General features: G+C 45.9%; 1 protein-coding gene across 1 annotated transcript in view; it reads right to left on the reverse strand.

Moving 5' to 3' along the window:
• Positions 1 to 2085: 2085 nt before the first annotated feature.
• TEDC1 (tubulin epsilon and delta complex 1) overlaps positions 2086 to 17431 on the reverse strand; it is a 70429-nt gene continuing 55083 nt past the window's right edge. The window contains exon 8 of the mRNA XM_058030094.1: positions 2086 to 3326. Coding sequence (XP_057886077.1) covers positions 2970 to 3326 — 357 coding nt within the window. The 3' untranslated portion in view covers positions 2086 to 2969. The remainder of the gene's footprint in view (positions 3327 to 17431) is intronic.

A 17431-nucleotide genomic window follows, 5' to 3' on the forward strand; every position in this document is an offset into this window, starting at 1 on the left:
CATCTTGTGCACTCTGTGCTGAAAAACAGGGAAAGGAAGGAGAGGCTGCAATATTTTATCTGAAACCACTGCCAGCTCAGAACAGACTGCTGACCTTCACCAGGGCCTGCAGAGTAGCTGCTCTGGTTCAAGCTAATTGGTACCTGAACCAAAAGGCAGGGCAGAATTGTCACTGTCACATTTTCTGAAAAATCTCTTTGCCCAGGACTTTGCTCCTGGGAAGCTGAGAAGCCTCAGATGCAAATGAAAACAATAATTATCTGATTTGCTTCTCCTGTGTTTTGCTGCTTTGGAATGTGGTCTGGACATTGTTCCATTGGTTTCATGTGAATTGTTTCTACTCATTGGCCAACTACAGCCCAGCTGTGCTGAGGCTCTGGAGAGAGTCACGAGTTTTCATTATTATCTTTTAGCCTTCTGTCTGTATCCTTTCTGTATTCTTTAGTATAGTTTAGTACATTATATTCTTTAATATAACACAGCTGTCTGAGAACATGGAGTCAGATTCATCATTCATCATGTCATTCTGACATGGAGTCAGACTCATCATTCCTCCCAACGGACAGGCGACCCCAAAAATCCCACACAGAGTGGGAGCCAGCAGATCCTAACAAGACCCACAGCACAGCAGCCCAGGGGAAAGGTGAGAACCTCGGGGCTACCTCAGGTGCAGCAATCCTGATGGACACTCCAGGACAGGCAGCTCCAGCTCTCCTGACAGCTCCCACGGGGCCACTCCAGCACAGTGGCTTGTGCCATGCAGGTCAGTGCCAGTCACTGTGTGTTGTCTTACATATTACAACAGTTCTATTAAAGTTATGTTGCAACATTGTCTTATCTATTACAAGAGTTCTATTATCATTATGTTGCAAGGATTCCATAGCCTCAGAGTTGCACACCTCCTCAAAGTTTCTCGCAGGCACCTCCTCAAAGTTTCTCGCAGGCACCTCCTCAAAGTTTCTCGCAGGCATCTCCTCTAAGCACTGACTGTTCCTGGTCCTTGCAGCAGCCATCTGACTCCAGTTCCCACCAATCCACTCTTTTATGCCTCTTGTTCTTATTTTATCCTCTTGTTCTTACAGGTGTTGCCTGTTATCATCAGGCCTGCTCCTGATCTTTAGCAATAGGGTCCAGCTGCAAGTCGTTGGGGGCTAAGATTACATTCTACATTACCCATACTGTGTCCTCCTACAGCTGTGGGCACTTCTGCACATCACACACACACTGAGCACTGCCTTTCTCACCCTGAGATAAAACCGCTTCTCCAGGGTGAAGCAGGGGCAAGGTGCTGCCAGCTGCAGTCCCTGCTGAAGGGGCCCTCGGCTGGACAGAGGCACAGGGCACTCAGTGTGCGGTGACAAAGGGCTGACCCCAGGAAATGTCACCCCCAAGGGACTCCTGTCAGGGTCAGGGCACAGCAGGGTAATAGATCCTGGTATTCAGCACTGAGCCATGAGCTGGAGCTGCACTTGAATCTGAGGGCTCTTGCCACGCTCAAGAATATTTGCCCACTCTTCTCTGCTGAGGATCCCAGGAGAAGGAAAGATCTTTTGAGGGCAACGTTTTAAGCCTAAATGTGATGCAGTATGAAATTTTCCTTGTATAAAAGCTAAAGGAGGATATAAAATACTCAAAGAGAGAGAGACTGGTGCTGGCACTCTTGTTAGTTCTGGGATATACTGCTTCACTCCCATTCATTAATAATTTTCTGTGAAATCGGCCTGAATGAGGACTCTCATGCATTAAATGTCAGCAGTCCTGGAGCCAACACCTGCCCAAAGTTGTACCAGCCTGAAACAGGTGCCCTGCACCTACAGAGATGCTTTGGAAAGCAGAGTGGTGTGCGCTGGCTTTTCAAAGCCATGGAGATTCTTCCAGGAGCAGCAGCCTGCCCCAGACACGGACCTTGCCAGCCCCACAGGGAGTTCCTGCTCCAGGACTGTGTCACTGCCAGTGCCAGCAGGAACCCTGGCTGTGACTGACAGCCTTGCACAGCACACACAAACACCCTGCTCCCACGGGCTGCTTCCCCAGACAAACCAAATCCCACTGCTCGCAGCAATTCACAAGTGAAAAGCAGACGGGTTTCTTGAAATATTATTTATTCCTCAGAGTGTACAGCTAGAACATAAAAATATTCCTTGGTGAAAGCAAAGCAGAAAAGGGTAGGAAATTAAGGCCAAAGGAAAAGCATTTCACTGTTCCAAGGGAAGAAGCCTTCAGAGACAGAACCTGGAGACTCCTCAAGTGTGGAAGTTGGAGTTGTATTTCTGCACCACAGAAACTTCCTATAGCAGGCCCAGAAGTTATCCATCTCACTGTGACTCAGGAGCTGATGGAATGGTTTCTAGTTTGTTCTCTTTGAGAACCCAATTAATTCAAGTGCATCACACCAGTAAATGAAATCAGCCCAGTGCTTTATTTATTATTAGGCATTTGTTTTTCTTTATTGTGACTACATTACAGCTGCCACAAATACTCCGAGCAGCTGAATTAAAACAACACACTCTTGAATATTTCCAATCTCTCTAAGCCTTGGTATTTTTCATGTTCTCCAATACTTGGATTTTTCTGACTAATGAACTCTTCCAGTTGCTGGGAAATATTGAATGCAATTAGTACTTCAATGCACAGCCTCAGTGTACACCGTGCCTCGCAGCTGAGCACTGTAAAGAGCCCAGGGCTTGGCAGAAGAACCAGAAATCCAGAAGATAAAAGGGAGATTTATGCACACTCCCACCAAGGCCCAATGCAGGATTTAATTGGCAGGGTTAGCAATAAAGGGGCTGCAGAGAGAGCACTGGGGTTGTGGCCCCAGCACAAGTCACAAAGCAGTAACAAGTTATGATTCCCAGGCTGCAGAATTAAAAATTCCATTTGGTTCCTCAGCTCACACTGCCCCGTGCCAGGCTGCACAATGTGAGCAAGCCACTCTATTCCTCTGCCTCTCCCAGCCCAGGTTTCTCTCTTCAGGGGGAGATACAAATCACTCCCTCCAAGCCCTCTGCAATGCCATCCAGCCTGGTCCTGCACTGCTGCTGCAGCTGCTGCAGCTCTCTCTGCAGGCTGGCCTCCCTCAGCTGCAGCTCTCTGATCACCTCTGCAGCCCTGAGAGCTGCAGCAGCATCCTTGGACACACACTGACCAGAGGCCACTTTGCTGGCAGGCTGTTTGCTCCTCAGCACCAGCCTGCACAAACCGTGCATTCTGGTTTTCTGTGGAGCACAGAGGGATGTGAGACCCCTCAGTTTCAGCTCAGTGCTTTCCTGTGCTTTTCTAGCAGCGGCAGAGAACCTCTCCTTCTGCAGCTCTTCTCTTGCTGCCACCTGTAGAGGGAAGAAAAAGAACAGGCAGGGAAGAGTAGGGTACATTTGTGTGAAAGAAATCCTCCCCCAGCAAACAACACCAAACATCACGTTTGGACTGGGATGTAGCAAAAAGAGGAGCCAGCTGTGAGTGTGGCAGAGCAAGGCAGATGAAGCTGAGCTGTGCTTTCAGCCAGGCAGCAGCCCCAGGACCCAGAGCTGCCTGCAGTCACTTCTTGCACATTCCCAGTCCAGCAGCCCCTCCAGGGATGAATTACACACAAGGTGTGAGCATGCTTCCCTCTCTCTGGGGAGTGGCTGGGGTGGCTCCAGAGCAAAAAGGGAGAGCCAGCAGAGCCACCTGCATATCCCTGCTGTGCTCTGAGCCACCAGGTTCTCATGACAGATCAACTGCCTCGTGAACAGCAGCATTGTTTTGGCTTGCAAATGTTTCCTTGCACTTGGCAATGCTGAAAAGTAGGGGTGACAACTGTAAGCAAGCAATTCCTTAATTCTCAGTTCTCATTATGGGATAACAATTAGGAAAAGGAAAATAATGGAGCAGAGTCAAGCAGAGGCCAAGACCAAAACGAGTACCAGGCAGCACACTTTCACTGAAGACAAGTCCCAATAAAATAAAAGCTTCTCTTGTGACAGCATCACAGTCTGGATTATAAAAGCAATTGTATATACTGGGATTTTTCCAAAGCATTTGATTTAATGTTCTCCAACAATTTGATTTGAAGAACTTGCAAGATGGTAATTGCCTTGCCAATTTTACTCGTGGATTAAATATGAATTCAGTGACTCATCTCAAAATGCACTTGTCAGTGGAGAAACATCTGTAAAAGAGGCACCCTGCTAAGGCCTTCAGGGAAATGGCTCTTGGCCCAATGGGATTTTCTGTTTCTGCTATGGCACAAAGCTGCCAAATCAACTCAGTCAAAAAGCAGCAAAGTTTCCCCAAAGCGATGCTGCCTCTGCAACCTGCACAAATCCCAGAGCTCTCCTGAGACTTGTGCACAGTATTGGAGTTTGTGCCTCAAAAAACACAGGGAAACAGAGAGCAGGAGTCACAGGCAGGGCATCCAGTGACCCACAGCCCAGAAAACAAACCTCAGAATATGAAACTTAGAGAGGTCAAAATATTCCATTCATGGAGACAGACACACAGTTTGTTTTACTTCCTAAAAGGAGGGGGGGGGGGGGGGGAAAGTGGTAAAGATCAGACTTTGCTGACAAAGCCATAAGAAGATCAAAATTGGAGTTAAGATATTCAGCTTCAGAGTAAGACACTGTTTCCTACTGTGAGGATAATGAACCATGAAATGCTTCAGTGCAGCTCCAGGGACAAAGCCTTTGGCCAAAGCTCAGCTCAGGTCAAGCTCAGTGCTAATGATACCCCTTCCAGCCCTGAAATTGCTCTGCAACCCCTCCCCTTCCAGCCTGTGGGTGAAGCTGAACAACTCCTTGGGGTTTGAAATCTGCAGATCTGCATTAAGATATCTGTGTCTCAGACATCACGGCTCTGACAAGTTGCCTGTAAAGCCAGGGATGTTTTGGCAGCTCTCTGAAGCACCAGAGATCAGGCAGAGCTCAAAGCAGCCCCAGCTGCAAGGACAAGGGTCCTGAGGTAGTGAAGCACCTGCAGCATTTCCCCTGTGGAGCTGCAGCTGCTCAGGGTCAGAGAAGAAAAGGAATTTTATCCCCCAGATCAGGGGGAAGGTTTTATTACTGAAACAAGCTGAGAAGGGGATGGCATGCAGGGGATCAGTGTGCACTGTCTGACAGTGAAACCCTGCAGGTGTGACAGCTGCCGTCACAGCTAAATTCCTCCAGACACCAACTTCATCCCACATCTTCCTGCAGAATATCTTCAGGAGTTTTGCAGCCAAGTAATTAATCCTCTCCATAGTCTTCTGATGAGTTATTCTCACCCCTCAGCCCCGGCTTAAAGAAGATTAAGAAAATCAATCAAATCAGAAAAGGAGTAAATTTCTCTGAATTTTTACTAAGACATTAAAGGCTTTATCGATGCAGAACCATCTGTTAAAGGAGACCTCTGTTGATTAAGGCATTTGAACAGAGAATTGAAGCAGAGAGAAGTCTATCTTTGTCCTTGTCCAAGAACCAGGGGTCCCTCTTTATCATAATCCCCAAGGAATCCCAGGGACATCTCTCGCTGTTGCCTGTAAGAATAACTGAGGTGCAATCCTCTAACACCACTTCAGAAAGAACGACACTGAAAAAATGAATTCAATGTTATTTGGTCTCCCCGCAGCCAATGAATAAATGGAAAATGATGTTTGCACAAAGTGGATTTAACACTGGAATCCAGGATGGGAAAAATTTCCCATCAGTTACAAACAACAACATCACTCAGCAAACAGAGCCCACAAGATGTTATTTATTTTTCACATTAAACTCCAGCAGAAGCACAGTAAGGCTGTATAAAAGCATTCTTAATGAAACATAGGTTTTCATACTCTCCACCAGTCAAAACTGGAGAATTTTATTATCCATTAAGCAAGGCACATGATGGAGGAGCAGCATGCTCCTCTGAGCACTGAGTGCATCCAGCTCTGACCCACAGCAGCAGCAGGGATGGGAATTACTCAGGCAAGCAGGACCAGTTCTAAGGACCAGGACAGCAGCCCTAGAGCCAGGGAACAGGAGTGTAACAGCACCTGCACCCAAGCATCAGAAGGATGTTGCACATGCTAGCTTCTACAAAGAGGACCAGTGTTTCCTGAGATAAATTATGTAAATTTAAGAGGGGAAATCTTTAAAATTCTCAATATTAAATAACATAAGTTCAGCAAAGCACTATTTATTTCCTATCAGCACAATCTGGAACTGCAAAGCGAACTCCAGTTCTGTTCTTGGAAGGCTCTGCAAACATATGCATGGCCACAGATACTCTTGTTGCAGTTTATAGATTTCAACTGCTAAAAATCTCCGAGGGTTACCTTCAAGCAATATCCTTTACTCTTCACACCCTAAATGCTTGTGAAAATACTCAATAATCTCCTCCTGTATGGTTAATTGATGCTCTTTAACAGCTTGCTGTCTCCCATTAGTCAGCACACAATGATTATTCTACTCTGCAAAACAATCTCAATAGACCACTTTGTATTAAACAAACATACTGTAAAAGATTAGGAGCCTCAGCATTTTGTGCCTGCCCGCTTCCATCCCACAGCTCTGCCTTTCAGCCTCAATCTACCAGCTGGAATTTGAATTCCCAATTAGGTGCGTGGAGCTGTCTGAAAACCGCTGCACATCCTCTCCAAATAAATACAACAACATGATAATCATCTTTTCACTTGCACAGAGCCATCCTCATCCCAAAGGGACCCGGTGCACTTGGAGAAATTCCACTGCAAACACAGAGGGAATCAGCTGATGGAGAATCAGCATCTCCACCCTGACACACATCCTGCTCTGCAGTGCCTTGGCCTCTCCCTCCCCAGCTCTTCATTTCATGGCTGCTCTTTGGCACACGACAACGGCCAAACTGCCCTCAGTGTCCCAGATGCTCTCCTTAAGATAACTTCAGTCTTCAAAAGGTACTAGGAACTAAAAACTAACAAGAAAACTGTAATAATTTAGATGTTCTAAGAAGAAGCAAACAAACCAGTGGAGTTGCAGGGAGCAGTGCTGCATCTGGGAGCAGGCTGAGCAGGGACCACAGTGACAGCCAGCCTGGGCTGTGCTCCCCAGAGCTGCCAGGGTGCTGAGGGCTGCACAGCTCCTGCTGGCATGCCCACAAGCAGGAACGTGCACAGGAATCAGCACTGCAATCAAACAGACCTCTGCAACATGGGCTGAGGGTGGGCACACAGCTGGTGGCACGGTGGCACCAAGGGCAGGACATCCAGCAGCTGTGGGAAGGACTGACCACCTCCCTGGGACACCACTGGGATGCTGCCTTCACAAAGCACCCAGGCTGATCTGACTGAGGAAAATGGCCAAAGCAGAAAAGGATGGGCCAGTACGGAGCTGGAAAGGGGAACAGCCAAAGGGGAGGCACATCCAGACACCAGGCTGAGCAGGCAGCTTGGCCAATCCACCGTGCTGGATTAACTCCTGCACCAATGCACAGGAGAGGCTTTGAGCCTGCAAACACCCACACACATGATTAACTCCTCCAGCACCTCCTCAGCACAGCCTGCTCTGAAATGTCTCCTACCCAAAGGCAGCTGGCTGGATGAAGAGAACAGCCAGTACCACCTCACCTGTTTTCAGTCCTGGGCATCCTCTGGCTTTGAATAAATCTTGTAACAATGACTTCAGTGGGCAAGTCGTGGCAAAGGTAACATTGCATATTTTGAGTGAGCTGCCTTCCAGTTTCTTTGCATGTTGCACAGCTTTCAGGCCACAGCAGTGTTACCCACATTGACCTCTCCTGACCATGTCACAATGTGCCCTGTGGACAGCCCCAGCTCTCCTGCTACTGAAGCTCTGCTTCCATCTCTTGCTTGGATGCCACACTCAGCTCACCTGATCCCTCCCAAAAGGAGACCTTCCAGCCCTCAGCTCCCTCACATTTGGCCGCACCTTTCTGGTAAAGAGCTTCCCAGAGCTCTGTGTTTCATTCCACAGGGTCTGGAATGAGGCTGATCTCTCTCCCATTTTTAATAACTCACTAATAAAAAAATGCGGTAAAAATTACACACAAATTATTTGCTTTTCTGCTGAAAAGAAAGCTGAATGTGAATTTATTTGGAGAGAATGTAACCAACACGCAAGACATCCCAAAGAGATGCTGAGAGATCTGGATAACCACATCATGTTCCTTAAATCATTCCCAGTAATGGCCTAGCTGAAATGACAATCTCCCAAATGCTGGAAGTCAACATTTCAGCTTGTTGAAACCTCACATGGCAACCTGAAAGCCTCACAGTTGCACCCTTGAAGGAAGCCACTAGATAGAGATGCAGGTTTAAAAAGCAGCAGCAAGGAAAGGTCCAAACATCCATTTCCAGGAGCAGGAGGGGGAATCATAGGAGCATTTCCATTTTTTGATTGTATTGCTGCCAGCTTCAAAGAAGGAATTGCAAACAAGTGGCTGGAATTTCTTTTGAAGGGGATGATAAAGACCAGAATCATGTCATTACTTTTAAATCACAATCCCTTCACATTATTCTAGGAGTTTTGCAGAAACATCTAGAACAGTATTGTTCAGAAAAAACACACTGCACAAGCCTAGGAATGGCACATTTTCTGTCTCCAGTCCTATCTGTCCACTCCTCCTCTCACATTTCCCTTATGAACAGGGAGAAGACCCCATATGCATAGAGGATGAAATGCAAATTATCCTTGCCAAGCTGCACAGATACTACAGACTGTGATGACTGCCTTTGCCAGAAAACACAATGAGCCTCCTTTGTGCTCCCAGACACAAGGAACAAACAGAAAAATCTCAGATCTTGTCTTTTGGGGTTGAGGAGTGAAAGGAAATTAGGAAATATAAACAGACACAATATCCAAGCCACCAAGTCAGGCTCCTTTGCCATCAGGGCATAATAACCCAACACATTTCATAAGCTCTGAAAACACCAAACAGCATCTGACTTGCAGAATTTTGTATTCCTGAAGGCTGCTCATTTCCAAGTTTTATTTTAAACCCATCATGCCTAAGAAGGTCCCTGTGCCTGGGCAGCTGAAAAGGATGGAGTGAAATATAAGGATGGAGTGAAATATTCCATGCTGGGCAATACAAGATCAATGAAGGGTCAGACACTCCCCAGCACATCACAACATCTCCAGCAATGGCTTCACCAGCCTGGAGAGCTGCCCAGGGCTCTCAGCCTCCCTGCAAACTGAGCAGACTCTCATTCAACAGACAAGAATCAATTTTAGATAAAGATCTGCAAGTGAGGAATGAAAGCAGGATAAGCATGGAGATATCACTGGGATGGAGCAGAAATCCTGACAGCTGGGCACTGGAAACCAGGAATGGCAAATTAACACTGCTTCAGGAGCTCTCCCTTTCCAGAGTGGAACCCAAATCAGCCCAGGGGCTGAGCCTTACAGGCACTTGTCTTTAATCAGTGCAAACACCTCATAAAGGATTATTATTTATACCTTGTGCTGCCCTACAGTTTAGTGGTTTTTCCCTACCACCCTCCAAGAAATGCCTTGCAGAGCTGCAATCCCAGCTGACAGTCTATGTGGGATACAGAAAACAGGACACAGGAAAAGGGATAAACAAGGATTTGCAGACTACTTTTAAGAAAGCCTTCCTTGTAAGCACTTACAAACCAGCACCAAGTACAAAAGAAATGAGCAAAAGGAAAGAATAAGCTGAAGTATCAATAACACAGTAGGGGGAAGAGCAGAGTCCCCTCTAAGTCCAGGAGAAATACCAGTAGATATGAACAGAAAGCAGAATGTAACCAAAAAAGCCAGAGGGATGCCACAACTCCCACCCACCAGCCCTTTGTGCTCCTGTCCAAGGATTTCCTCACTGTCCAACATGCATTCTGTACCTTGCTGCACACAGAGTGGCCATGAAGGCAGAACCCAAAGGGGATGCTCAAGCACAGTTTGTCTCAAATGTCATCAGAGATAGCAGGAACTGAACATGCCAGCACTGCTTCTCTATGTACAGAACAAAAATCAATAACCCAGGAGGGCCTGTGTGACCCCAAAGCCATAAAAACAAAGCTTTTTTCACACATAAATAAGGTGAGGGCTTTAGCCTCCTTTATCAGTAAAAAATAATTTGGTGGGGGCACCAGTTTCTTTTAACAAAAATGTTTGGTTTGTTTTTTTTTTTTTTTTTTTTTAACAATGATGGTTGAGAGTATGACAAATGCTTTCCTTCCTTAGCTGCACACAGTGACCCATTCAGGCTCAGAGGAGCAGAGAAAGGCACCATTTCAAGGGATGCTGTGAATGCATAATTGATGGAAAATCAAATCCTGCAGCTCCTACTGCTGGGAAAAGTAATAGAGCAGGAGGGACAGGACCCTGCAGAGCCCATGAAGTTCAGACTTTTGCTGAGAAGGAAAATCAGACCCCCAACTTTCAGAAAATAATCTAAAGGCATTTGCTGCTTGTATACAAAAGCCCACAAGTTTAAAGCAAAAGCAATATCTGAAATCAGCTGTTCTGGAAACACCACAACACTGAGTAAGCAGGTGTTCTACTATAAAAAACACCTTACCCTAATTTCAAATTCATGTCTTATAGGAACTTGCCCAAAATGTAATTCCAAGCCTGTAAGGAAGTTACAGAGTTAGTACTGCAGCTCTATAAACCTTGTCTCATTGAATCAAGCTTCTCTGCTGTCAGCTTTCAAGGGTTTTAATTTTCAGCTGCAATTTCTACACATTCAAGACTAACCAGTTTAAAAAGCTAGAAACCATCGCTTTCTATTTTAATAGCTGAAGACTTCCCACACTGTCCTGCCTAAATGAGGTTTCTTTCTTCTCGTGAGAGCATTGATTGTACACAAAGAGACTTTAAATAGCCCATTTAATGCCAGTTTTCATGCACTGGAGGATTAAAGTCATAATAAAGTGTTTGAATAGTCTAATCTATCACAAAGCACAGGCTCCAGTCTCTCACCTGGTAATTTCTGCAATGTTCTGCTACATTTTGGTAAACTAGAAACGTACAGCTTTGGGTTTCTAAACACAGACTGCAGCAGATTAAAACACTGCCCTATCACTGCACCACCCCAGCAGTGAAATGCAGTTATGGTTCAAAACACACCCCTTTCCAGCAAGCTCCACCTCAGCCACTGGCTCTGCTCAGACCATGCTCCATCCAAAGCCTAACAGCCTCAAAATTCCACTTCTGCCCAGGAATTTGCAGAACACGGTCCAGCTATGAACTTGGCCTTGGTTGAATTACACTCTTCTCACTTCTCAAGAAGCCAGACCAAATTCATTCCTTTACTGCCCTTCCATTAATCCTTTCCAACCTTTCAGCCATTTCCCAGCTGTGATGGTGGTGTAAGTGGTGCCAGCACATTTCATTAAACTCTGAATTGTGATCTCTGTCTTATCTGTCCTTCAGTGACCAGTGGCAGATAGCAACACTTAGCTGCCAATAACCTAACAACTTTTCCATGACCCATTACCCTCTATTTCCAAAGGCCATAAAATGGAAAGGTTTGCATGTAACCAAAATCAAACTGACCTGAGGTGCAGGAATTGGTACTTCTTCCTAAACCCAAGCCCAGCAACAGGAAGAAACTGCAATTATGTCTTTTGGCTTAATAATTACAGCAGCTAAAGCAAAACCTCGCCTTAATATAATCACTAATTTTTAACACTGTTTTTAGTTCAGCATGAGGAAAAATCCCAGTCCTTTGGAACTAGTGGTGAATAAATGAAAGGGGTGATCCCAAAGTAACATTAACAGGGGCATTATTTGTCCCATAAACTATGAAGATATTTTAGAAGGGCTGTAAAGCTGAGCTATAGCAACTGACAGAAGATGTAATTATATAAGCAGCTGCATTCCCAATTTTGCTGGGATCTGCAATTTCCTGCAATTAGGGAGGAATCTGGAATGTATGCATCTCCAATCTTATGCATTTTGAAGCAAGACATTCACCATCAGAATGCTGGCTCCTGGTGCACCTATTGTCATTCCAAACATGGGAATACCAGGGAGAAGCTGGTTACCTATCTTACCTAGGAACAGATCTGATAACTAAAAATACAATTTTAATACCCAGAACACCCTTAGCTGCATCTGAGGAGAAGAGCTGGCACTGCTGCTCCCTGCTTCAATTAAACATCACATACTGCAGAGCACTTCCAAAGCCTTCAGATCCACACTGTTCTCTCCAAAGGAAAGGTGGTGAGGAAGCACAGCAATGGGAAGCCAGATGCTAATTAAACCATTTGACTCAGATAATTTCATAACAGGGAGTGACCTGATCTTGTCAGGATGGGTAACAGATTTTTCTTGGGGTTTGCTTGGCTTGTTTTGGGAGCTTTTCACTTTGGTTTTTCTTTAAGACAATCCAATGGCTCTGTACTTAAGACTCAAGTCTCTAAACTGGAGTCAGAAAAGTTAATTTAGCTTAAGGTAAAGGATCCAGGATTAAGGAAAGACAACAACATTAATATTCTTAAGGGTCTTTACCAGAATGCCCCCCCAAATATCAACACAAGGCACACAGCTGATAAAAAGCCCTGCCTGTGTGCTCAGCCTGCAAAGAGCTGCAGCACAGGCAGAGCCCAGGGGAGATGAATCCTCTGGGAGCAGCTGAGCCCTGTGAGAGCTCTGTGAGCCCGTGTGGCACAGCTGAGAGCCCCATACACCCACAGAGGCACAGAAAGGTGTCCTGCCTCAGGGGACACCTCCTCACTCTCCAAAACTCCCCAAAAGGAGGTGGTGCCAGGGGCTGGCAGCCTCTTCTCCCAGGGAAGAAGCAATAGAAAAAAGAAGATGGCCTCAAGCTGTGCCAGGGGAGGTCTAGGTTGGGTATCAGGAAAAGTTTCTTCCCTAAAAAGGTTGGCAAATGCTGGAACAGGCTGCCCAGGGAAATGGCTGAGTCACCATCCCCAAGGAATTTAAAAAGACATGTAGATGTGGCACTAAGTGACATGGTTTAGCGTTGGATTTGTCAGTGCTGGCTTTGACTCCATGATCTTGGCAGTTTTTTCCAATCTAAATGATTCTGTAATTCCATGATCCTATTCCATAATATTTTCTGTACTCTCAGTTTCTGATTTTTTGGCATATGTACTTTGCTTCCCAGTGGTTAACTTTTGAGGAGAGCAACTGAAAACAAAGGAAAAAACCAAACAGGAGTCAAAAATGTAATTATATTACTGCAGCAACTTTTTCTTCTTCAAATTAGAAATCTCAAGCATTTTACAGTAATTTAAAAAGTTCCATTCTACCATTCCAGCCTTTCAAAATGCACTTCTTTTTAACTACAGTTTTATCTCTAGACTTTCCCAAACCCTTGAATTCCATTAGAAAATCACAGAAATTAAAGCAGGAATAGGCACATACTTAAAATATATGATATGAAAACCAGAATATGTCAGTGTAAGTAATTTAGACACTTGCAAAAAGGCTGCTGTGCTACTCTGAAAAAGACCCTGACAACTACAAATTACAAAGGAAGGCAACAGACAAGGATTGCTTTGGATAATAAATTGCTCACTTACTTTTCAATTTGTTCTACCAAACTTTTATCTTGGGCAGCAGAGACAAACACTGATGATAGATCATCTCGGATCCAAGTGGCCTGCAGAGGCTTGGAGGGTCCCACTTTGCTTTTAGAACACTTTTATCACTGCACAGCATGGAAGTAGCCACTTCAGAAAGAGTGCTGCTTGTGCCCTGCACTTGTCTGAATCATCCTGCTTCGAGAGAACAGGATGTGAAACTTGAAATCCAAGCAATGGGGTCCTTGTAAGGACAGCCAACAAAAGCAATGTTCCTACAAAGCACTCCTAAAATACCCAGATGAGAGGAAGGTATTACCACCTAGTCACACAAATTTTCAGAAAAGGGTTCTTCTTAGCCAAGAATTACAAACAAAAACAAAGCCCAAAAAAACCACCATGACTTATAGGGAATTTGTTCATCCCCAAACTGGTTTTGTTCCCAGTTAGAAAATACACCCTTGTCCCTTCCAGGGGCGCTGCAGAACCTCCCCCAGCAGCCAGCCCTGCAGCTCCTATCCCAAACTTTTGGGATCCAGAGCAGTGAGGGTCATTCCAGCAGCACAGCCTACCCACAGCCATGGCACAAGGAAAAGGAACTTCAACTCCCAGGTGGAGATTTTCTACAGAAAACACTTCCAGAGGTTCAGTGCATATTTTCTAAAGCCACTGCTCTCACAGTGCATCCACAGGGTCTGTTACCTCCCAGTCTGAGGGTGAGCAGCAGCTGCAGGTGGATGTGAGGCTGCCTGGATGGCCCCTGGGACTCCTACAGCAGCCAAAGGCCAGGTCCTACAGCCAGCCTGCAAAGGGAGACAATCAAACAGCTCTCAGGGCTGAGAGAGCCACTAAATTGCAGGGAAATTGTTGAGCTTGGAGCTCAGAAGAGTACTAAGGCTTTATTTGAATGCATTTCTGGCTGGAGAGAAGATATGTGACAACACTAAATTACAGATGTACTTTTATGTCAGCTCTTCCCCAAGCACAAGGGACAAAGACACAAACAAGGTGGATGCTTTCTTCTCTTATGATCAAGTACCCTTGATTTCAGGCAGGCAACTGAGAGAACAAGGCCAAGGTTTCAAGAACAAAGGAAACAAGAGTTAAGCTTTGAATGCCTGGATGCAAATAATCCTTCTAAAAGCACCTCTGTGAACTCACCTAAAACAAAACCCCAAAACAAACCCCAGCAAACGCAAACCCACCCTAAAGGGGCAGTGAAACACCCTGACAGAGCTCCAGGTGGAGCTGGCTACAATGAGCCCCTGCCTGGGGTTTAACCCAGCCTCTGCCAGCCAGAATTAGCTGTGACCCCCCAAATGCTGCCCTTGTGGCTCTTTTATACAAGACAAAATCCAGTAACTCTCTGGTTTCTGGTGCCTCAAATCCCACCCATCAGCGTCGAAGCTTTTCAAAAAATAGCAGTGCTGGGGGTTGTGCTTCCATGTCTTGTGCATCTGAGCCCTGCTGACATTCCAAGTCTTCATCCTTGTTTTATTGTGTGCTTTAGCTGTGGGAGCCTAAGTGCTATACTTATTTCTTAAAAATGCACTAAAACATTTACAGTGGCTACAAAACAGTGGCTTCTCTCATTGCAATGGGGTTTTTTACACTGTATCATTAAATAAAGCTCATCTGAAATTTACTGGAGTATAATTCTCCAGCTGCATTTATTACATGTTTCATTGCCTTGGTCAGTAGCCAACATCTTCGTAAATAATGCAAGTAAAATATTAACCCTGGTTATTTATTATACTTTCACTGATCCTGTCACCTGAGCAAACATTCTGCATTTTGGCAAGGAAGGGAAAGCTTTTGGGAAGCAAGAAAAACTTTCACCCACTTTGCTTCCTTCAAACCCCAGAGTTCTGCACACAGACCAGGAGACAGCACTCGAGTTTTTCATGATCCCCTCCTCCCCAAGGAGCTGCAGTCTTTTAGCCTACATAAGCCCCATGAAAAATGTCAGGCTAGGTAATTTATTTCCAGTTATGGTTTTTGTGTGTGTTTGAAATCAGTTTGCTGATTTAGCCACTGGTACACAGAGTGCCTCTGTGGCTCGCACTCAGAGCTCGTCACTCTGTCAGCAATCTGCACAAAAAGTTGCATCTGCAAATGAAGAATAAACACTTCTCTTTCCAACCCTTGGTATGCTGCAAGCTCAACGTTGACTATTCAAGCCTGGCAAGCAAGAGTCCTTCAAACAATCTTCCAGCTCTGCTTCTGTACAGTAACTTTTCACATGCACCCCAGCCCTAAACCAGGCCAACTGGGACTTCAGGTCTAAAGCAGATCTTAGACCCTGCTGTCAAAGGAGATCCAGGTGCACAGGTGTGATTCCCTTTCTCCTTCCATCAGGAGAGAGAGCACTCTGCCTTCCACCTGGATCTCTGCAGGCACCTAGCACAGACAAGCAGCCTCAGATCTCCTGCCAGGAATATTGATGAGTGAGGAACAAGCCAATGCAAGGAAATCCAAGAGCAAAGAGCAAACGTAAAGATCAGTATTTACTCCCTACTGTTTACAGCAGCTTCATGTTTTCTAATGGCCAAATCTGCTAGAGCCACAGCAATTCCACCAGCAGCAGATTTAATCCTACATTTAACTAAGAGCTGCACATGAGAGCCAGCAGACGCGTCCCTCGCTGCCGTCCCCCTGTCTGTGCCCCCACTGCTGCCTTTGATGGATGTCTGGGTTGATCTCTGTGGGTTCCCCCCTGCCCAGGCATCTGGGCCCAGCCAACCATGCCCTTCCCAAAGCTGCTCTTGTGGTCTTGCTGCTTCTTCAATTCCTTCTCGCATGAGGAGCTCCACTGACAGCTGCTCAGGGCTCCAGATGGAGCTTCGCAAATACAAAGTGGAGCACAAAAACGTTCTGGGAGCAGGAAAGGGAATGTGCTGACTGAGGAAATCCACCAGCACTGAGCCATTCCCCAGCACTCCTCCACTTCCTGCACCCCAGACAGCGTGGATAATTAACTGCTCACTACACTAACATCTTCATATTAGCAAAAAGCCCAGGGAACCAGAATCAACAGCAGCAACAGCAAAGATGAAATGGGAACAGCCTGCTCACAGAAAAATAACAGAAAAACCCCCCCACACCAAAAAAAAGGTGGTTTTGACAAGCCTCAGAGAGTTCTTCAGCGAGAGCTCAGCTGCAGCTTTGCCACAAATCCCTGGTTTAAGGCAGGGGAAACACAACCCAGCCCTGCAGCAGTGCAGGAAGGAACTCAGCCCAGGGAGCCAGCCCAGGTGCCCCTCACCATTCCCATGCTGCAGACAGCAACAAGATTTATCTTCTACTAGCAGTGGCTACTAGGGACCCACAGCTCCTCACCCCCCTCTCCCCCAATCATTATGAGGCATAAAGAAAAACTTTGGAACTGCATTTTTCTGAGTTGATAAAATTCAACTAAGTCTTGGTAAGAGAAACAAAAAAAACCCCAACCACAAAGAGAAGTAAGATCAGGTTGCAGCATCAGCTCCTGGAGCTGCTTCCCTACTCTAAATATTGAAGCCTTAAATCAAAATGAATCAAAAACCATTCAGTCTTTTATAAATGTAAGAACCTTAGAAGAAAGATCTCTCCTTTGCAGACTCTCAAGGTCTCTGTGCTGCAATGAGCTGGCAATGGCAAAACATTTATGTGAACCACAGAACTCCTGGGATGGACTGAAAGTGCCTCTGTGTTTCACCTGACTGGGTGCCCCTGGCCACTCCTGCCACCCCTGCATCCCACCCTGTCCCCAGGAGGAGAAAACAAAACATCCCTGTCCTGTCCAGCCCCTCCCCAGCCCACGGAGAATTCAAAGGGCAGCCCTGCACCCTCCCATCCCTACCCAGGACACAGCTGCTAGGGTTTGGGGAGGCTGGAGATTACTGAATGGAGGGGAGGAGATGGATCAGGAGAAAAACAGAGAGACAAAATATAGGTTCCAGTGGCCTCCCACGGTGACTATGGAGGTCTGGTCCAGGT

This window comes from Melospiza georgiana, chromosome 9, assembly GCF_028018845.1.
Source record: "Melospiza georgiana isolate bMelGeo1 chromosome 9, bMelGeo1.pri, whole genome shotgun sequence".
In the NCBI taxonomy this organism is placed as follows: domain Eukaryota; kingdom Metazoa; phylum Chordata; class Aves; order Passeriformes; family Passerellidae; genus Melospiza; species Melospiza georgiana.